We start from the raw sequence: 14,977 nt of genomic DNA, 5'->3' as shown, positions 1-14,977 counted from the left end.
GGTGACTTTAGAAGAATAGATAGAATGCAGGGAATTAAAAGGAGAGGGAAACTTAGGTGTGGATGTTGTGATCTTGGGAAAAGCCAGTGGCCAGCCTGACATGCAGAATAGAAAAGATGAGGATGGGGAGAGGAGGAAGAGTATTTCCAGTTGCATTGTTACTGGAGATTTCTGGTGTTGGAGCTGGGATTCTTGGGGGACTATAAATTTAGGTTGATTTGCTTTTCCCTAATTCTGCCACTGCTATTTATTAGCTATGTGACCCCGAGGCTGTTTGTCTTTCTGTAAGTGTGGTTTGAGAATTAACATGAGGGAATGCCTCCTGGTGCCTGAAAACAGTAAGTGATCAATAAAGCAGCGTCTTTCTTTCCCTGGTGGCTTTGCCTGCAGTGGTTTTTCCTTCCTCATTTGATGGCTTTTTGGCCTTTTGTCACAAGGTGGCATGCCACCTTAAAAAGAATCTGGAGTCGGTTGGTTTTTGTTTTGAACCTGCCAGTACTTTTTTTTTTTTTTGGTAGCAGATTTAACACAGCTTAAGTCATTTTACATAGGGTTTTAATTTTTTAATTTTTAAAAATTTATTTTGTTCTATTTTATTTTGGGGGGGGATATGACCTTTATTGAGCTTATCCACCGGAGTGGAAATAATGTCAGTACAAAACCCAATGTTTGTTACTGTAACTTCTACATCACAATTAAAATCCAAACAGTTTTTTAAAAACAGTCATCTCAATCAAAACCCACTACTTCAGAATCAGTAGCTTCTTTGAAGCCACAGTAACACTTAAATATGGTTAAGACTAGAATGCAGAAATTTGGTTGATTGGAAAACTAATTAAACTTCCAACTTGCTCAAACAGAATTACAAAACGGCAAAATTGTGTTTTACAGAGATACAGTCCACTGGAATCACCAGCACTGGACAGCTGTTAGAGTATGTGGAATCCTGAGATAATAAGGAATCCAGGCATCCTTTAGACAGTCTTCTGTTGTCCTTTCTTCCCAGAGATTTGTGGATGTGTGGAATGACACCACCACCACCAATCGTAGTCTTGATGAGAGAGTCCCAGTCTTCATCTCCACGAATAGCAAGTTGCAAGCGACGAGAGGTAACACGCTTTACCTTCAAGTCTTTTGATGCATTTCCTGCCAATTCAAGTACCTCCACGGTAAGGTACTCCAGAATGGCTGCGCTGTACACAGCGGCAGTCGCGCTCACACGTCCATGGCTGGTCGCCCTAGATTTCAGGTGTCCATGAATACGGCCCACCGTATTTCCTCTCTGCGAGCGGGAAACCGCCTTTGTCTTGGCCTTTCTGGAGTCCTTCCCAGCCTTGCCGCCAGCCATTTCGAATTCTGCTGAAGCTCAAACAAGCAAGGCAGAGAAAGTACTAGTCAGACACCCAGCGAGAACCTGCCGCCTACGGCTTCGTCGCGCCACGATTCAAACTGCTACATAGGGTTTTTAGATGATAGTATATGCCTCTTCAATTCTTTAAGCTGCAGCAAATAGGATATTTTAAATTTCTACATGTCAGTGTGGCAGGGCAAACCTTCTAGACCCCCATGGATAATGTCAGTGCAGAGATCACCAAATCTTTGATTTAGGAGCACCTTGTCCAGGTGACAAAAAGGGATTCAGTATGAGGCTAAGTGTATTTACTTCCTGTTATGAAAGTTATCAACGTAGAGATTGAATAACTTTATTGTGAAATAACTTCAGACTTACAGGAAAGTTACAAAAATAACTCAGAGAATTCCTGTATAACCTTTAGATTCCCCAGAGGTTGACATTTTACCGCACTTGCTTTAGTCTATTTTTTTTCTGAGACATTTGACAATATGCTGCAGACAGGATGGCTCTTTACCCTTGAATAGTTCCGTGTATATTTCCCCAGATCACAACTGCTGTACAATACCAAAATCAGGAAGTTAACGTTGATACAGCACTAAGCACTTCATTCAAATTTTGCCAAGTGCCCCACTAGTATGATTTATAGTAAAGAAAAATAAGTTATTTTCAGTTCCAGAATCCAGTCCGTGATCACACATTGCAGTTAGTTGTCATGGCCCTTTAGTGGCTCTTAACTTTGGACAACTTCAACCTTTGTCATTCATGACTAGGTTTTCTTTTTCTTTTTTTTTAAATACATTTATTTATTTGTTTGTTTTTATTTTTGGCTGTGTTGGGTCTTCATTGCTGTGGACTTTCTCTAGGTGCGGCGAGCAGGGGCTACTCTTCGTTGCAGTGTGTGGGCTTCTCATTGTTGTGGCTTCTCTTGTTGCGGAGCATGGGCTCTAGGCGCACGGGCTTCAGTAGTTCTGGTACGTGGGCTCAGTAGTTGTGGCTTGCGAGCTCTAGAGCACAGGCTCAGTAGTTGTGGCACACGGGCTTAGTTGCTCTGTGGCATGTGGGATCTTCCCAGACCAGGGCTCGAACCCGTGTCCCCTGCATTGGCAGGTGGATTCTTAGCCACTGTGCCACCAGGGAAGCCCATGACTAGGTATTTTTGAAGAATGCAGACCAGCTGTTGTGTAGAATGCCCCTCAATTTTGGTTTGTCTGATGTGTCATCAGGAGTAGATTCTGGTTATACAGTTTGGGCAGGAATAACACAGAGCTTATGTTTTCAGGACATCAAAGCAAGCACACATCTGTCCCAGTACTGGTGATTTTAACTTTGCCTGCCTTGATGCCCAAGGTGGTGTCCACCAGGTATCTCCACTGTAAAGTAGCTATTTTTCTCCTTTATAATTATTAAAGTACCTTGTGTGGAGAGAGACTGATTAATAAGTCAAACAGAACATGTTCGTTGTAATTTTTACTAACAGCAGTATGTAGACTTGAACTAAAGTGGCCCTGTGATATGACAGAGGAGATATACAATTTGTGTGTAACAAATTATAATCTTTACATATATAAATGCTTCTTGTCTGGTTGAAGAAAAACCCAGATGTGGGGGGAGGGGGAGTATATAACCTTATCCTGAAATCTGCCTGTTTTCAGTCTCTTCCATCCCAGTGTCTCTTGGACCAGAGCACTGAGCTTTCATTTTATACAAAATTTGTGACATTATTTCATCAAATTTTATTTTATTTATTTATTTTGGCTGCCCTGCATGGCTTGCGGGATCTTAGTTCCCCGACCAGCAATCGAACCCGTGCCCCCTCCCCTGCAGGGGAGGCTCAGAGTCCTAACCACTGGACTGCCAGGGAATTCCCATTATTTCATTATGAAAAAGAATATTCTCTAGAAAATCGCTGGAAAACAGAGTAAAAAGAAATTCATGTTGCCATCTAAAGTCTACTAGTGGCTTTTTGGTGTATAATAAGTTTTAAAACTGATTTTGCAAGTTAGCATGGAGACCTTACCATTAATTTTTTTTTTTTTTACGGTACGCGGGCCTCTCACTGCCGTGTCCTTTCCCGTTGCGGAGCACAGGCTCCGGACGCGCAGGCTCAGCGGCCATGGCTCACGCGCCCAGCCACTCCGCGGCATGTGGGATCTTCCCGGACCGGGGCAGAACCCGTGTCCCCTGCATCGGCAGGCGGACTCTCAACCACCGCGCCGCCAGGGAAACCCCCTTACCATTAATTTTGACAGTTTTTCATGAGGAAATTCTAAATCTCAAAGGAACCAAATACATTTGTATCCTGTGTATGTAAATGGCACCCCTGGGGTTGTGCAGTGCACAACCTATACAAACGTACACATGGCCCTAACTATTGGTGCTGTGTTCATCTTTTAGTTGTAGCATGGGGCTGGCCACTTGAGAAGTGTTTGGGGTAGCTGGAGTTACACACAGTCATACTAAGGTTCACAGCAACACTTCAGAAAGGAGCTAGTAAAGAAACATATCGGTTTAATCGGTTCATTGAATTTTATGCCAGGCCCTTTACTTGCCCATTGTCAAGGGCCTCAGAGTCCTATGTGGACTCATCAGCTCTTGGAGGGCTTAGGCCTTCTCTCATGCTCTCAACTACAAAAAGCACACTTATTATCTACAGGGACAATATCAAATAGTTCTATTCATTTGAATGCAAAAGTGAAACAAGTCCAATTCATATTTATTATAAATTGTTATTCACAGCACTATTTAATTACAAGGGAAAAGTAGTTAATGTCTTTTGCAAGTGATTATGTTTTAACCAGGGGTATGTACGTAAAGAAACCCTAGGGGGGGTCTGCCTCCCCCCTTTTTTTAATAAATGGGGGGCCTGGAGAAGCCACTTCTGCCTGTATTTCATTATCGGTTTGAAATTTTAGGTGGCATCTCGGTCTTCCTAGAGTGTCGGCAAATGGCACTGACCAGATCCCTCCCCGGAGCCAAGTGGTGCTCCAAGTATCCACTCTGACCAGCTTCTGTGCCCTCCCGAGGCAGCTGGCCATCTTCCTTCACCACAAGCTGGAAGCAAGGAGGAAGAGGTCGCTTTTACTGTATCCCCATCAGAGAGATGTTGCTTCTTAGGAGAGCCTGTGAGCACTGAGGAGTGGGAGGTCTGACTGCTCCACGGGGAGATGCCTGTGTGGATTCGAACTCTCACCAAACAGTTGGGACGGTTTAGGATGTTCTCACCTAAAATACAGGCTTTCTGGCATAAAGCAAAGTTATTTTGGAGGGCCCTGGGGCACCTTAGGGATACACAGTTGTTTCCCAGTAGTTGAAAGCAGCATAACTTGTGACTATGCAGACTTCTAAAAAACACTATGGACAGAGATAAGTGATGGTAAATGAAATAAAAGTCACAAAGGCAGATGCCCCAGTCACGGGCTAGGACCTGTGCCGTTCTCCACGCTGGTAGTTTCTGGTGAGAGGGCAGCAGCAGTTTCTCCAGTTACAGTACACCAGCCAGTGACCTACAGATATGGAGACAGTCTCCCTTCTCTGACCCTGTCCCTCCTCCAACTCCCCCCTGGGGGCCTCCCCTCTCCACCGCCATGTCCCTCAGCTCCTCGCCCTGCTGGCCTTGGCACCATCCAGAACAAGAGGGCTTCACCCAGCAGCTTCCTGTCCCAGGGCGCTGAAGTTGTCTGCAATCTGCAAGCTGAGCGCTGCAGAACCCCCAGGGGGCGCTATTCACACTGAGGCGCAGGAGATGGCATGTTCACTTAAAAAGAAAATTCGTGGCACAAATCAAAGTGTCTTGAAAGATGGGTGTCTTATCTAATTCACATAACGGTACATTATGGAATGGCAGCGTCCTTGATCCAACTCACCCATCATCTCTGGGTGACCTATTATTGATGTAGGGCCTACTTTCCTCCATTGATCTTCATACTCCTAAATTGTATCCAGGGTACATAGTCCATAATGTGCTTTATAGAATACATGCAAGAATCAAATACCCTCCTCCCGTATAATATATGAACCTTGAATTAAACAGTCTCGGTATCAAATGGGGTCTTGTAGGGACCTTCTGTAACTGTATAAACCTAAATAATGGAAGTGAGTCTGTTTTCTCCTATACAATGAACACTGCATTGTACAGATCAGGGGTCATCAAACTCTTTCTGTAAGCGTTCAGGTAGTAAATATTTTAGGCTTTGTAGGCAAACAGTCTCTTGCAACTACACAATTCTGCCTTGCAGTGCAAAAGCAGCCATAGGGTCCCAATAAAAGTTTACTTATGGACACTCAAATGTAAATTTCATATACTTTGCATGTGTGATGAAATATTATTCTTCTTTTGATTTTTTCAACCATTTAAAGATGTAAAAACTATTTTTAGCTTACAGCCTGTACAAAAACAGGGAGCAGGCTGGATTTGGCATGTGGGCAGCAGTTTGCCCTGTTATAGGTAATTTATAGACTTTTTCCAGCTCAAACATGATTATGTACTTAGCTTGACTAGAAATTAATGTCCCAAGTTAGTATAAGTATTAATCCCATTGCTTAGTCATTTATTTGACAAAGTAGAACCAGGTGTTTCTTTTTGGAAACTACTATTAAAAAGGAGTATCTTACTTACTCAAATAATTCCTGTCCTTTCTCCCTGGGGCTGGATAACAGGCCAGCCCCATGCCTCCTGGGGATGCTTACTGAGGAAAGATGGCGCGGGCCTGAGAGGAGAAGCACGGTTGGATGCTTGGTGGACCCAGTTGGGTGTCAGTGTAGCCCCTCCCCTATAAAGCAATAACCTTGTAGAGTTCGGCCCCTGTAGCCCCTCCCCTAGAAAGCAATAACCTTGTAGAGTTTGGCCCTTGAGTGGCACCTGGAAATAGTGCTGGCCCTGGGCTTGGGCTCTGAGTCTGTCACTCACTGAAGCCGCTGCCTGCAATTAAGAAGGGCCTTTCTGGGCCTGAACCCCAGTCTGCCCCAGGACACTGGACTGATTCCACCCCGAACCCAGTTCAGCCTTATCAGAATCTGGTCCCCTTGCCCCTGACTAGCTGGCACCTCCTTTTATGGAGGGTGGCACAGAAGAGCTTATTCATAACAGAGCTGATCTGTCCCCCTTTCTGCTGGGTTCAAACTCTTAACCGGTTCTCTTCCTGCTGTATATATGTCCTCCTCTCCTCGCTGGGCTGCTTTGTGTGGCCCAACAGAGGAAGCTCTTCTATCTTACATTTCCTAAATGATTTGAGGGAGGTCTTTACCATTTCCCTCTACTAACTCTTTCTCCAAACCTGTCCCAACTCAAGGTGCACCTAATCAATAGACATCTCACAAGGGGACTCGCCTGGGGTGGGTGGGAGTCCTTTTCTCTCATGTCACCCTGGATGGAAGGGTGCACAATGACTGGTTAGAAAGTCAGCCCAAGAGCCAATTCCTCACCAGAGGCACAGGGCCCCAACAGAGACACAGAAGGTGGTTCCATCGACCAGTGCTGGAAGCTTCATATACCTCCTGTCAGCATCGCTTCTTCCCACTGTCAAGGTTAGGCTGCCAGTAGGGGCTTCTTTCTCAAGCAACCTTACGGCAACATGTCACTTTGTGTGCGTGTTGGAGGGGAGGAGTGAAGCTACGCATCCATTTCCTAAACGTTAAGAGTCATATATATGGATTTTTTTTTTTTTAGAATATATTTCCTTTTATTTATTTATTTATTTATTTGGCTGTGCCGGGTCTTAGTTGTGGCACACAGGATCTTTTAGTTGCGGCATGTGGGATGAAGTTCCCTGACCAGGGATCGAACCCAGGCCCCCCTGCATTGGGAGCGTCGAGTCAACCACTGGACCACCAGGGAAGCCCCCCTATAAATGGACTTTTAATTAATATCCTCTGGACAAAATAACCCATCAGTACTTGCGTCATCAGAAGACTTGCAGGCCCAGTGGCCATCACTATTGCCCATTGCCTAATTCTCTTTACACGCCTTGCTCAACACATGTGACACATCACGTACAAATGCAGCGCTGATGCAGCTTCTGAGAACCCCCTTCCTAACTTTTCAAGGAATCAAGTGACACAGGTCAACATTTCCTGCTGCGTGACCATGAGGCCTCTGGGTGGCTCTACTGGGTGTTATTTAAGAAAACAAAAATTTAGATATAGTCATTTTTAAAAGTTGAAACTTTGCAGAAAATAGACCAAAATAAAGAAGGTGAAGAGGAAAAACTTCACAGACTTTTAAAAAGTTAACTATACAGTCTTTTATTTCTAGCTTGAAAAGAAAAAAGTGACCCTTAAATTAATAGGAAACTATTTACAGGATTAATCACATTTTAAGCCAGGACACTCAGTGTCCCTTGTTACAGGGAGAGGCTGGGACAGCTTAGGTGACCTGCCCAAGGGGCCCAAGCTCCTTGCCATAGCCAGGAGAGGACCCCGTCTCCTGACCACCTGGCCCCACCCACAATGTACAAAATATCAGAGGGGTGCCACAGCCATTTTGATAACAAATAATTATGGGCCTTTTTAGTGTTTAAGAGAAACCTTAATTTTTTTGGTATGTAGAATCGGTCTAGAAACTTGTAGGATTTAGGAAATTCTTAGTTTAAAAAATGTAAGTTTTTCTCTCCCACGGGACCCAGGACCTCTCCCCAGGCACCCCCGGGTCTTTTCATGACAGGAATAAGGAGTCGTGGGCTCCATCAAGTCCTGACAGGCACATCCGCAGCTTCACTGTCTCAGGGTCCTCCTTCCACGGGCTGGTGGCTTGGATCTGTGCTTTGGTTCAAAGTGTTTTGGAGAATGTCTTCTTGCTTATTCTCTGGAAACGACACGATGGACACAGAGTCCCAGGCATCATCCTTTGGCGAGCTGTCCTTGTCCAAGGCGTCTAAGATGGGCTGAGCTGGATCCTTTAAATACTTGAAAAGGTTCAACACCATTATCATAATTTGTTTATCAGTTCCAAATACCACAACTTCATACTTTAGTTTTAGTTGGCATTATCCTATTTCATTCAGGTATAACTTCCAATTCTGTCCACCAATGAAGTAACTTCTAAAACCGGAACCCCTGTTCACCCCCCATCTCAATAACTCACACGAATCCAAGGGCCAACCCAGGGAATACTCTGAAAGCACGAAAGGGCGGCGTAACTCAGGAAAAGCAAGTTCTGACTTGCTGCACTGGATGAGGGCTTGTGGATTATCAATCCTAAAATGTCTCTGGAATTCTAACTTTTCAGGGAAGGAGGAAATGGAGCCTCTTGTTCAACTACCATGGGGGCAAAGAGGGAAAGTTCACGAGCATTTTTCTCAGCCACTCCATCCACTGGTTGGTTCTACTTCACACAACACACGGGGTGCAGAGGATCTGCGCTATGCAGCCCTGGGCGAACCAGAAAGCGCAGGTCCTCAAGGCAAAGTGCCGGTCCACAGGCCTTAACTTGCCCTGGCCCTCCTGCCTTGGCTCTGGGCTTAGCCATCAATTACCAAGTTACCAAGAACCAACTGCCTGGCTCTTGGAAATGCTGAAAGATACTGAAATACGGTCGGCTTAGAGCTGGCTGGTGAGAAGACGAATAACCACGAATCACGCGCACTTGTGAAACCTCAAAAATATAAGTGAAACCTGATTCATTATTCTCATGTAACTTCAGTGACCTCTGATACAGACTTTTCACACTTTCCCAGAAAAGTGAACCGAAAGACTTCATGTTTTAGATTCAAGCACCAAAGGAACAACTAATAGTAAATTCACTCACTATGGTCCTGCTGCTAGTTCTGTGAGACAGTTATTTGTTTGTTTGTTTGTTTTTTAAATTTTTTGCCTGTGCCACGTGGAATGCGGGATCTTAGTTCCCTGTCCAGGGATTGAACCTGTGCCCCCTGCAGTGGAAGCTCAGAGCCTTAACCACGGGACCACCAGGGAAGTCCCGAGACAGAAATTATTGATGCAAGTAAAATTCTGAGTTGAGAGCTGTTACGTTGTGACAGTATTAACCACGGAAGGTTTTTTTTTTTTTTGTGGTAATAACACCTAACATGAGTTCTACCTTCTTCACACAGTTTTAAGTGCACAAGACAGTACTACCTACAGGCACGATGTTGTACAGCAGAAACCAGAACTTCCTCATCTTGCATAACTGAAACTTTGTACCATGTGAAAGCAACTCCCCGCTCCCCCTGCCGCCTGGCCCCTGGTAACCACTGTGCTACTCTCTGCTTCTATGAGTTTGACTATTACTCTATTTAGATTCTTGATAGAAGTGGAATCCTGCAGCATTTGTATGGAGGTTCCAGTAGGGAACTTAACACGTGCTTCGCATAACGTCTGTGTACTTTAAACACCTTATGACAGATGAAGGAAAACAAGTGACTATAGCTCTTTCTAGAAGCACCACTCTGTCTTTACAGACTAGATACAACAACATAAGGTTCTGTTTCCAGTACTTTTACCCTGATTTTACTGCAGAATGATAAATAGTTCTAAATATGCTTGTATCAGCTAGCTTCTAATCCCAAGAATGTCCCAGCTGTCTCCTCAGAGGGCCTGGTTCCCTCGCAGAGCCTCAGGGGGTCGCTGGAGCTGGGCAGGAAAACAGGACTTTCCATAAGACCTACCCACTCCACGTTTCTTTCTTAAATCCTTTAAAATACTAGTAACATCCCCTGTGTACTCGGCATGCAAGGCTTTGAACTCACGGCTCTGGGTGTTTACTCTAGAATCCTCCTGCCTGCACACTGTCTGACCCAAAGCTCATGCTCTTGACTGCTGTCCCCACTGGTCCATGTCCCCTCCAACCAGGCTCCAAAAGCCCGGGACTCTCGTGTTGTCTCCAGAGGGACCTACTGCGGCCGATCTCCTGTCCGGGCCAGACCAGGCCACCTTTAGGCCAACCTCATGCCATTAAAAAAATTAAAAAAAAAATTTTTTTTTACTTTATTTAACTAATTAATTAATTAATGTATTTGGTTGTGCCGGGTCTTAGTTGCCGCATGTGGGATCTTCGTTGCGGCATGTGGGATCTAGGTCCCTGAACCCTGGGGATTTAACCCTGACCCCCTGCATTGGGAGTGCCGAGTCTTAGCCACTGGACCACCAGGGAAGTTGCCCCCCAATTTTTTTTTAATTGTGGTAAAATACACATAACATAAAATTTACCATCTTAACCATTTTTAAGTGTACAGCTCAGTAGTGTAAAGTCTATTCACATTGTTGGGCAATGATCACCACCATCTGTCTCGAGAACTTTTTAATTAATTAATTAATTAATTTGGCTGTGCCGGGTCTTAGTTGCAGCATGTGGGATCTAGTTCCCCGACCGGGGATTGAACCCGGGCCCCCTGCATTGGGAGTGTGGAGTCTTAACCACTGGACCACCAGGGAAGTCCCTAGAACATTTTTCATTTTGCAAAACTGAAACTGTCCCCGTTAAACACTCACTGCCCATTTCCTCCCTCCCTCCGGACCCTGGCAACCACTATTCTACATTCTGGTTCTGTGAACGTGAGTACTCTAAGCACCTCATATAAGTGGAATCATGTAGTATTTGTCTTTTTGTGACTAATTTATTTCCCTTATCATAATGTCCTCAAGGTTCATCCATGTTGTAGCATGTCTCAGAATTCCCTTCCTTTTTAAGGCTGAGTAATATTCCATGCATATGTATATACCACATCTCTCTCTTGTTTTTTTGGCTGCACCTGTGGCTTGCAGGATCGTAGTTCCCTGACCAGGGATTGAACCCGAGGCCAGAGCAGTGAAAGCGCTGAGTCGTATCCACTGGACTACCAGGGAACTCCCACCATATTTTATTTATACATTCATCTGTCGATGGACACTTGGGTTGTTTCTACCTTTTGGCCATTGTGAATAATGCTGCTATGAACATGGGTGTACAAAGAACCAAGTGCTGCTTTTAACACAAATCTCAGTGTCATGGCTTTGTCCACTGCTCTACTCTTAGGTGTTACCGGGGGGCATGAAAGGCTGACACGTCACCCTTTTAAATGTGTACACACATACCTCTTCTATTTGTGATGGGATGCTTGGTGCAGAGTGAAACCAGTATTTAACCAGGCCTCTGTATTTCAGTACCAGGAAGAGACAGGCCCCCACCAGCACTGACAGCAACAAAAAGGTTCCCATAGAGATCAGGATGACTTGTTGAAGCTTGGTAGAGGCTAAACAGGTGACATAAAAGTGAACAAGATGACCATCCTACATACGATACAAACATCGGGTAATTTCTCATCCACCACTGCAATAAATAGAGTTCATGTCCCAGTAAACTGGATGGATACTGCCCCTCCTCCACCCAGCCCTGTATGCTTTAATTAACAGCTAGTAAAGGCAAGCCTAAAACAAAGCAAGCGTTTGCTGTCTGGCAGCTCTTGCTACTGGAGACTTCAGCACGAGCTTGTTATGTCTACAGTGAAGTGCTGTCCTAGCCCCTTCTCTCTGGGTCTGCGCACTCTCACCACCCTCCACCTAATAAGGAATCCCTGATTGCGCTATTTTAGGAGTGTTCTGTTCCCAGCTCAGAAAGGACTTAAGAAAGCATACATTACCATCCACTGTTGTTTCGGAGCAAGATATGTTGCTTAAATGCCCAGGTCTAGAGATGTTTTCTTTTGCCAAAAACAGTTCTGCCTTGAGTTGGAAACAGTATACTCTTAAGGGTTTTAAATCATTCAACGTGATGAAGTTGCTCCTGAAACGGTGTGTCACCTACGTAAAATACACCAAGAACCACACCTGAAAATCACCCACATAGACATGGTCAAGCCCGTTCCATCTTCTCCAATGTTTCCTCAAATTCACACTGAACACAATAACCAAAGAAGAAGGTAATTCTGTTTCTAAACAAACAGAATACCAATTTTATATGTATCACATATGCTTATAGCAGACAAATTTTATATGTGAAAATTGGTGAGGAATGTCAAGAAAGATGCTGATGGCATTAGAGCTGTGTTTCTGGCTGTGAGGTCCGAGGGCCCAACTGAAGCCCCATCACAGCAGTGGAGGGTCCAAAGCTGGAATTTAGCAAATCCCAGTTTCTAGGACGAAATTTTCTCCTTTCAAATGAACATTTTGTATTTCATGGTTAATCTCATCTAGATACTTGACGTTAGTCAACAAATAAAGGAAAAAAGTCATTCTAGGAAATAATGTTCCTTTGGTTCCCAATCTGCTTCTGGTTTTCACTGAAATGTGCTGACTCCTTTTATAGTTTCGGTCGAAATGATCTGAGTGATTTATGTCATCAGGAAAGAGTTGGGTCCCAAATTCTTAGCGGATTCTGTCCCCTCCTTCCCTCCCTGCTGCTACCCTCCCTCGGGTCTTGTCACCTCCACATGGTCAGTCAATGGTCCCTCACTCTCACCTCAGACAAACTGTCACTGTTCCACAGGGAAAGGAGAAAAAAAAACACTTTATTACAGCTATATATATAGGATATATATAGCTATATATATATAGGATTTCTCATAAAGGACTGCTTTCATTTTTTTTTTTTTTTGGCTGCTGTGGGTCTTCGTTGCTGTGTGCGGGCTTTCTCTAGTTGCGGCGGGTGGGGGGCTACTCTTTGCGCGGTGCGCGGGCTTCTCATTGCGGTGGCTTCTCTTGTTGCGGAGCACGGGCTCTAGGCGTGCGGGCTTCAGTAGTTGCGGTGTGTGGCCTCTGTAGCTCCGAGACATGCATGTGGGATCTTCCCGGACCAGGGATCGAACCTGTGTCCCCTGCATTGACAGGCGGATTCTTTTTTTTTTTTTTTTTTCTTGCGGTACGCGGGCCTCTCACTGTTGTGGCCTCTCCCGTTGCGGAACACAGGCTCCGGACGCACAGGCTCAGCAGCCATGGCTCATGGGCCTAGCCGCTCCACGGCATGTGGGATCTTCCCGGACCGGGTCACGAACCTGTGTCCCCTGCATCGGCAGGCGGACTCTCAACCACTGTGCCACCAGGGAAGCCCCAGGACTGCTTTCTGATTTTGAGATACTACAGTAGAATATACTATAGCCATTTGAAATGGTGGAATATCACACACACTCCGGAACGTGGAGGTGAAGCTGCTTACATATGTTGACTGAAAAAAGGCAGATTTTTCAACAGTATATAGAAGATCATCTTATTATTTATTTATTTATTTGGCCACGCTGTGGGACCTAAGTTCCCCGACCAGGGATTGAACCCGCGCCCCGTGCAGTGGAAGTGCGGAGTCTTAACCACTGGGCCGCCAGGGAAGTCCCATGATCTTATTTTTAAAAATACAAAATGATCATATTATATTTGAATAGTAGGATTAGAGATGAGTTTTAATTTTTTTCCCTCCGATTTGAAATGATGACTGCCATGGCAGAGGAGAAACATTTTTACTCCTGATGCCACATACAGCAATTTTAAGGACAACATTCTTTTTGAGTAGTTTATTTTGGCAGCCAGTTGGCTATTCCAAAAGTTAGAATCACAGACTGTGGAGAAGAGCTACCATGCAGGCCTGAGACCGCTGTCCTTAGAAAGGCTTGCTTTCAAGGCTGACCCAAGGCTGGCATCTGGGACTTGGATTTGAGCAGTGTTTCCACCATTCCCTGACTGATAAGGGTGGTTTCGTGTATAAACAATGCTCTTTATGCTGAACACCTGCTCTCCCTCTGGGAGTCTGGAGTTTTGGTGTCTATGTTGGGCAGAGGGTGCCTGTGTGACCAGCCCCCAATAAAAGCCCTGGGCACTGAGCCGCTAACTAGCTTCTCTGGTAGATAAGATTTCACACGTGCTGTCAGGTCACTCTTGTTGTTAAGTGTGTCCTGGGTGACTTCCAGGGGAAGACTCGGAAGCTTATGCCTGGATTCCTTTAGACTTTGCCCCATGTGCCTCTTCCCTTTGCTGAGTTTGTTTTGTGTCTTTTCTCTGGAATAAATCACAGCCTCGAGTACAACTATACACTGAGTCCCATGCATCCTTCGAACAAATCTAGGGGTTGGACTTGGGGACCCCTGACATACAGACTCACAGCTGGAATGGAGATCGTACAGGTGGCTTTCAGAGTTACTTTAGCCCCAGAATCTTTTGTTCATGAAAGTCCAAAGTATACATGCTCTGGCTGAAAGGGAGAAAGGGGAATCCCTTCTGCATTCTTCCAGGCGTTCTCTATTCCAGTTGACCAGACCTTGACCTCAGGATTTCCGGAAACGATTATTTCTTTCTTCCCTATTTGCTAAGAGTCTGTTCTTCAGTGAGTTTTGCCTTCCTCGGTGTTTTTACACTCACCACAAAGAAATGAAGAGCAAGTGCAAACATCAACTATGTGGGAGAGAAACAGCAATTAAGAGCATGGACCCTGAGGCTAGATGTCTCCTCTGCTTTGCTGTCAGTTGCTGGCCTTGGGCTAGTTACTTAACCACTTGGTTTCCCTCTCTGTGAAACAGGTGGGTGTAAAGGTTAAATGAGATGATGTATCTAAAGTGCCTGGGCCAGGTGCCAGACACAAAGAAAGCTCTGGATAAACATAAGTTCTTATTCTTATAAAAAATTATAATAATGTTGAACTTAGGAAATCACGAATTTACACAGGTAGTAAAACATCACTAAATGTAGCTTGGAGGGACTTCCCTGGTGGTCCAGTGGTTAGGACTCCACGCT

At 44.9% G+C, this 14,977-nt stretch overlaps 2 protein-coding genes and 1 pseudogene across 4 annotated transcripts in view; 1 reads left to right on the top strand and 2 right to left on the bottom strand.

Annotated features, from left to right (window-relative positions):
- Positions 1 to 1,007, top strand: part of TMEM50B (transmembrane protein 50B) — a 44,395-nt gene extending 43,388 nt beyond the window's left edge. The window contains exon 6 of one of the 2 annotated variants that reach the window (XM_032629337.1): positions 892 to 1,007. In XM_032629337.1, coding sequence (XP_032485228.1) covers positions 892 to 955 — 64 coding nt within the window. In that variant the 3' untranslated portion in view covers positions 956 to 1,007. The remainder of the gene's footprint in view (positions 1 to 891) is intronic. The other variant, XM_032629335.1, reaches the window with a different exon arrangement.
- On the bottom strand, positions 895 to 2,226 carry LOC116752567 (annotated as a pseudogene).
- Positions 2,227 to 7,568: 5,342 nt separating this feature from the next.
- IFNGR2 (interferon gamma receptor 2) overlaps positions 7,569 to 14,977 on the bottom strand; it is a 34,707-nt gene continuing 27,298 nt past the window's right edge. Inside the window, exons 5-7 of one of the 2 annotated variants that reach the window (XM_032629333.1) lie at positions 11,905 to 12,064; positions 11,360 to 11,517; positions 7,569 to 8,253 (exon numbers count right to left, since the gene is read on the bottom strand). In XM_032629333.1, coding sequence (XP_032485224.1) covers positions 8,071 to 8,253; positions 11,360 to 11,517; positions 11,905 to 12,064 — 501 coding nt within the window. In that variant the 3' untranslated portion in view covers positions 7,569 to 8,070. The remainder of the gene's footprint in view (positions 8,254 to 11,359; positions 11,518 to 11,904; positions 12,065 to 14,977) is intronic. The other variant, XM_032629334.1, reaches the window with a different exon arrangement.

This window comes from Phocoena sinus, chromosome 4 (assembly GCF_008692025.1).
Source record: "Phocoena sinus isolate mPhoSin1 chromosome 4, mPhoSin1.pri, whole genome shotgun sequence".
In the NCBI taxonomy this organism is placed as follows: Eukaryota; Metazoa; Chordata; class Mammalia; order Artiodactyla; family Phocoenidae; genus Phocoena; species Phocoena sinus.
The sequence above is the reverse complement of the archived record's forward strand: the minus strand, read 5'-3'. Positions and strand labels throughout refer to the sequence as shown.